At 49.1% G+C, this 6,699-nt stretch overlaps 2 protein-coding genes across 2 annotated transcripts in view; one reads left to right on the forward strand and one right to left on the reverse strand.

The window, feature by feature from the left end:
• Syn1 (synapsin I) overlaps positions 1–6,699 on the reverse strand; it is a 56,161-nt gene that overhangs the window by 13,547 nt on the left and 35,915 nt on the right. The gene's annotated exons all lie outside the window — the stretch shown is intronic.
• On the forward strand, positions 35–4,255 carry Timp1 (TIMP metallopeptidase inhibitor 1). The gene is made up of 6 exons (XM_015488156.2): positions 35–193; positions 1,109–1,237; positions 2,403–2,482; positions 2,667–2,793; positions 3,045–3,169; positions 3,982–4,255. The coding sequence occupies exons 2-6, from the start codon at positions 1,117–1,119 to the stop codon at positions 4,150–4,152; spliced, it is 624 nt and encodes a 207-aa protein (XP_015343642.1). The 5' UTR covers positions 35–193; positions 1,109–1,116; the 3' UTR covers positions 4,153–4,255.

Below are 6,699 nucleotides of genomic sequence, written 5' to 3' on the forward strand. Positions count from 1 at the left end.
TATAAGAGACAGGAGGAGGGTGGCTCTTTGGGCTGCCCTGCTCTGATGGTGGGCGGATGAGTAATAACATCCAGGAAGCCTGCAGGCCTGTGATTTCCTCGCCAACCCCGCCCCTCGCGTGGTGGACATTTATCCTCTACCGCTCAGGCCCTGCCGCCATCGCCGCAGACCCAGCGCCTAGAGATACAGCGAGGTAAGCGGAGATCCGTCTGCCCTGGTGGGGCTGGGGCTGGGCCCGACTGGATCCTGTCCGTGTGCTGGCTGCTGACCTTTCTACTCGGGTGCCAGATACTCTGCCTGGCCTGCGAGTACCAGGACCCTGTGCTGGTTGGGGATGAGAGGGGACACGGAAAGGGGGCATCTGGAATTCTGCCCCCCAAACCGGCACTCCAAACTCCCTTGAACCCCTGGCATCCACCCCCAGCTTCCCCAAACCCATGACCCCCTAATACCACAAAGTCTCCCCAGCCTTCCAACTCCCTGGGATCCACTCATTGCCCCACTAAGTCCCCCACTCCAAACCTCTGCATTCCCTAAACTCTCCCTATCCCCAAACTCCTCCTTCCCCAAACACCTAAATCTCAAAACTTCCTCTGCCCTCACATCCCCCAAGTACCTCCATCACCTTTAGCCCCCCACCACTTCCCCTAACCCTTTGGACTCCCAAATTCCCCCAGCTCCCTAAAACCCAACCTCCTCCCAATTCAACTCTTTAAAATCCCCAGCCACCTATATCTCAATATGCATAACCCCTGACCTCCCCCAAACTCTTCTAGACCACAATATCCAAATTTCTCCCCACCAAACTTTTCAGCTTCCAGACTTTCCCAACCCCCTTAAATCCTCAAACTTCCCAGGCCTCTTATTCACCAAATGACAACCTCAAAATTCCCCAACTCAGTCCCCTAAATCACTTGAACTCCACAAATTCCTAACTCTCCCAACTCTAAATCCCCACACTCCTCTGTGCTCCCCAACTCTCTTAAGATCCCCAAACTTCCCAACATCTCAGGCCCAAATCCCAGTCCCATAATTCTCCCTCCCCAGGCTGCCAGGGGTCAGCAGATCAGCTGGGCTGGGGGCCACCTGATGCTTCTCTCCCCTACAGAAACTACCATGGCCCCTTTTGTACCCCTGGCCTCTGGCATCCTGTTGTTGCTGTCACTAATAGCCCCCAGCTGGGCCTGCACCTGTGCCCCACCCCACCCACAGACAGCTTTCTGCAACTCCGATGTTGGTGAGTTTGACCCCTTCTCTACCCACACACTCTGCTTAGCTTTCCCTCTCACTCCAGAGGATCTCACAATGGTGGTTAACTCTAGAACAATTCAGCTCACCCCTGCATATCTCTGTTGTGGCCACAATAGCATCCTGATTTCCATGGGTACATCATGTCCAAACACCTCAGCCTTTGTGCTGGCTGCTCCTTCCACTGGTACACCCTTCCCCTCAGGTATCCAAATGGATGACTGCCCCAAAAGTCACCTTCTGGGGTGGATTTACCTGAACATCCTGATTAAAATGTTAGCTCTTGCCCCCTAGTCCTGATCCTCTGTTAAAGACAGATTATTCAGGACCATCCCAGTAGGTAAGGGACCATGGCAAGGGAATTTTGCAGAAGGGAAATAGATTGGTTTCAACTCCCAATATAGCATGGGTAAATGGGAATCTATAGCCAATGATCAATTTAGAGGTCAGTTAATGGAACATCACTAAGAGAAAACATCAGGAGTAAGGGAGTGGACTTCTGACCTAACAATGTTCTTGCTGAAGACAGGCCAGTGTGATCAGACATCATGGGGGGATGGGGGAAGAATGAGGAACCCCCATCAGATATTGAGGGGAGTTAAATGAAGGTGGGGTAAACTGACTTAGCAGGGTTCTTTCCTTAAACTGAATTTTACAAGAAAGTGAACAGATGGGCCTGGGAGAACATTCAGGAACCTGACTCAAGTTTGGTCAAGCAAAGAATCTTTGTCGCCTCTTTACCCAGCTCTGTAATTCCCAATTGCCCTTAACATCTTCTAATTCCACAAATTTATTTATTTTGTTTCTTTTTAATCTGTCTCCTAGGTAGAATGCGAAGGGACTTCAGTGTTTTGTTCACTGTTGTATCTTTAAAGCCTTGAACAGTGCCTGACATGCAGTAGGCAATCTGAAATATTTGTTGGGTGCATGAACAGATGAATATACAAATGAAAAAGGCTTAAAGTAGTGCCTGATGAAGATTAGAACTTCAATACATAGATGAATCAACTAACAGATGTATAAATCACTTAGCATGCTGTCTGGCACTCATTAATCCCTATTTGTATCTGTGCTTTACTGGTATTAATATGATGATGATTTTTTTTGGTTAATGCTGTTCCTTTGACTCCTTTCCTTCCCCTCCTCTCCTGCAGTCATAAGAGCCAAGTTTATGGGGCTCCCAGAAGTCAATCAGGACATGGCTTACCAGCGTTATGAGATCAAGATGACAAAGGTATCCCCCTGCCCCCTCCCTAGCAGTCCCCAACATCTTTCTCCTCCTTAAAACAGAAGCCTCCTGCCACAGCGGGTTGGTGAGGAAATTGTGATCTGGGGAATTAGGTAGATGACTTCAGGGAAGAACGAGGAGTGGGAGGATTATGTCAGTAAAAGAGACTCTTCCCCTCATCCATCAACAGATGTTCAAAGGCTTCCAGGCCTTGGGGCCTGCCGCTGACATCCGGTTCCTCTACACCCCCGCTATGGAGAGCGTCTGCGGATACTTCCACAACTCCCAGAACCGCAGCGAGGAGTTTCTCATCGCGGGTGAGGCTCCACCCCTTCGCCCTGGGCCACACCAACCCGTTCTCAGAAGCTGCCCAGCAACCGGGTGGGGGTGAGGCTTTGAAAGGAATGGTCTCAGTTGAAATTGGGACCGCCCCAATTTCAGCCTATCAGAAGGCTGAGACTTTGCCTAGTTGGGGGGTCTGTATGCCCAGGGCGCCAATCAGATGTCGTCCTGTCTCCTGACCGAGCCAATCAAAAGCTGCCTGTTGGTTCCCCCCCCTCCCTCCCAGGACAACTGCAGAATAAGCTCTTGCACATCACCACCTGCAGTTTCGTGGCTCCCTGGACCAGTCTGAGCCCAGCTCAGCGCAAGGGCTTCACCAAGACCTACAGTGCTGGCTGCGAGGCATGCACAGTGAGTGCCTGAGCTCTGCCTTCCACCGGGACATTGTTCTTGGGGTTCTTTCCCAAACCGTGGGCTCATTTCTTGCCCCCTCCACTGGCTATTCCTTGTCCTTATATCTGCTTCCCAAACCCATGAGCTGTCCCTGCTCTCTCTTGCTATTTCCCCAAACCTGAGATTGCTCCCTTGGAAATTCTGGTTTATCCTCTGCCCTGTGTCTGATAACCTTGGGACTGCCTGCTCCTTGACGTCTTTACCTGCCCCTCTAACTCTCCCTGGTGACTATTCTGTCATCCCACTTCCAGTTCCCGACCCCTGGGATATATATATATATATTTTTTACTTCCCTAGAACATCTCGAACAACCCAAAGTGTTGTTTTCCATACCTACCAACTCTCCCCAGCGCATCTCATTCTTGCCTTGCAGTTGACTGATCTACTCGCCAGGTGCATTACATTGACCTGGCTATTCTAAGACTGTTCCTTGATACCCCTGGATGTCCTGTGATCCCAACGACTGAGAGGCCCTACTACCTATCTTATGCTTAAATTCCCTGTACACCTGCTCTTCCCTACTACTGCCAGTTGTTCCTTGCCCCATGGGAAAATTCCCCAGTCTGCCTGACTGATCCCAAGCGACTATTTCCTAACCACTTTTCTAGTACAATGATCCTTTCACTGGCTTCCTGTTCCCCCAAGGGGAGGGTCTCTTCCTGGGTCTCTCCAGCAGCTCAAGATTGCAAGGCGAAGAGGGGAATGTTCTCCACAGGAGGGAGGAGGAGAAGGAGAAGCCCTCAAAGGTGAACCTCTCTCCTCTCTTTCAGGTGTTTGCCTGTTCATCCATTCCCTGCAAACTGGAGAAAGACACTCAGTGCTTGTGGACAGACCAGCTCCTCGATGGCTCTGAGAAAGGATTCCAGAGCCGTAACCTGGCTTGCCTGCCCCGGGAGCCAGGGGTGTGTACCTGGCAGTCCCTACGATTCCGGATGGCCTGAAGCCTGCCTCCAGTGGAAGCTGAAGCCCACATGGTGTTTGCCCCCTTCCAACTCCCAACTTTTTTTTCTCCAAGATGATGAAATAAAGAGCTACCACTCAGCAGACACTGTCTCTGTAGTGCTTGGGAACAAACCCATGTTAGTGATGAACTGGTGGGGGTACCCTGGGACCAATGAGGCAGGGAGGGATGCAAGATGTTGGGTTTGGGGCTGGAGGTGTAGCTCAGGGGAAGGGTGCTTGCTTAACATGCACAGGCCCTGGATTCCACACTTAGCAAAAAAAGAAAATGTTGGGGTTTTATATTTTACATAAAAGTTTATGTATTGGTAATAATATTTTTTTTTTGGTACTGGGGATTAAACCCAGGGGCTCTTAACCACTGAGCCACATCTTCAACCCTTTTTATATTTTATTTGAGACAGGGTCTCACTACGTTGTTTAGGGCCTCACTAAGTTGCTGAGGCTGGCTTTGAACATGTAATCCTCCTACCCCAGCCTCCTGAGTCACTGGGATTACAGGCATGTGTGACAGCTCCTGGCAATAATCTCAACATTGGCCTTAGAACTGCTGATCTGCAACATCAGTAATAGTTATTTAATGTGCATAAACAATTCCAACTTAATAAATAGTTTCTCTACTCAACACTTTAAAATATTTCACTATAATGATTTCTAATTCCTATTTGCCCAGGACTCTCTAGTTAATAAGTTATCCCACAGCTGTAAATTCCCCTATTCACAAATCTCAGCAGTTCACAAACTCCTTGACAAAAGCCCAATCAATTGGAAAAAGCTCTCAGGCATTCTCCTGATGTTTGTTCAGTAGGATTCCCCACCCAAACCTTTGTCATGTCCCCACCCTTAGGCTTTGTAGTATAAATCCGTCTTGAGTAAAAGGGTCCCCCACTGTAACCCAGCCAGGGAAGAAGGGGTAGCCCTGGCCCTCCATCCATGGCCTGCAGAAGATTCCTTACTTAGGGGTTATTTGGGGTATAGAAGAGGTTGGATGGAGAGAAGGTATGATCCTGAAATCTCCAAGCTTTGTTCTAATCTCCCCTCCCTTTTCCTCCTCTCTATACTCTTCTGACCAACTCTGGAGGAAACTGTGACAGCAATTTAGTGCAGGTAGAGTTCATAATCTGGAACAACCAGATATATCAGCCCATAACCTCTACACTCCTTCCCCATGCAGCTGTCTCCTCATCTAAACAGGTCTCTGGACCTGACTCTCACTTTTCTGGCTCATCTTCCTACATAGAACCTGGGTCTTGGTGGTGCATGCCTGTAATCCCAGTGACTCAGGAAGCAGAAGCAGGAGGATCTAATTTTGAGCAGCATCAGCAACTTAGCAAGACCCTATCTGAAAAGGGGTGAGGATATAGCTCAGTTGTGCCCTTGGGTTCAATCCCTAGCACTGAAAAAAAAAAAAAAAAAAAAAAAAAAAAAAAACAAAAACAGGTCTCCTCTAGGGTATCCTGAGTCACCAAGCATGGGCCCCTCTGTCCTCTGTGGTCCTGCTGCAGAGATTTCTATACTCGTAGGAGGTTACCTAGGCCCAAATTATGCACTGGATCAGGATGGGCAGATTTTAAATACCCACTTGCCTTAGGAGGGAACATCCATTGCAGTAACAATATCTGTGTCTCCCCAGGGGATTGGCCCCCAGTCTACTAAAAGGAGCAAACAGCAGCCTTTGCTGAATGATGTAACTCCAAGGGAAAGGCCTGGGTCCTGTTTTGGCCCTAGTGACCTTGTTGCTGACAGTGACACTTCAATAGCTCCTGATAATTCACTAAACCTTAGTACCAACTCCCTGCACTTTTGAGTTGCTCTATGATTTCAGGGCTCATTCTTTGAGCCCTCAGCTATCCTAGCCCTGGGGAGGAAGGTGCAGTAGAAGGTGGCAGGGGAAGGATAGAACCCAGTGTGGTGATCATTCTGATAGCCAGTTTACCCCACAAATGGGTCCTGTACCCAGACCCAGTCCAGCATGGACACGGCTGACTAGTACTTCAGTGTACATGGAGACCAGAACAGCATACAAGGCTACCTCCTCAAGAGAACTGGCACAAGCTCCTGGCAGGATCTGCAGTCCTGGGATAATCACACCCCCACCACCCTTCTAGAAAATCCATTAAAGTGAACAGCCCCCAAGCATTCAGTGTGTCTCTGTGTGAATCTTTTTGGAGACTATGATGGCCAAGAGGAAGCATGTGGAGGAGTCACAGCAATATGAGGTGTGCAGCATGAGATCTAGCTTAGGGTAACTTGGGGACTGGCCCTTCCCTTACCTGAGCCTCAGTCTTCCTGCTTAAAAAATGGGAATCACAGCCCAGTGCAGTGGCACATGCCTGTAATCCCAGTGGCTTGGGAGGCTGAGGCAGGAAGATCTCAAGTTCAAAGCCAGCCTCAGCAAAAGCGAGGCTCTAAGTAACTCAGTGAGACCCTGTCTCTAAATAAAATAAAAAATAGGGCTGGGGATGTGGCTCAGTGGTAAGTGCCCCTGAGTTCAATCTCTCTGGAACCAAAAAAAAAAAAAAAAGGGT

Source organism: Marmota marmota, unplaced genomic scaffold, assembly GCF_001458135.2.
Source record: "Marmota marmota marmota unplaced genomic scaffold, marMar, whole genome shotgun sequence".
Taxonomy (NCBI): Eukaryota; Metazoa; Chordata; class Mammalia; order Rodentia; family Sciuridae; genus Marmota; species Marmota marmota.

Coding starts and splice junctions, on each gene's coding strand:
- Timp1 (XM_015488156.2), top strand. CDS start 1,117: ATGGCCCCTTTTGTACCCCTGGCCTCTGGCATCCTGTTGTTGCTGTCA. Junction 2,794..3,044: donor CGAGGAGTTTCTCATCGCGG/GTGAGGCTCCAC, acceptor CCTCCCTCCCAG/GACAACTGCAGAATAAGCTC. Junction 3,170..3,981: donor CTGGCTGCGAGGCATGCACA/GTGAGTGCCTGA, acceptor CCTCTCTTTCAG/GTGTTTGCCTGTTCATCCAT.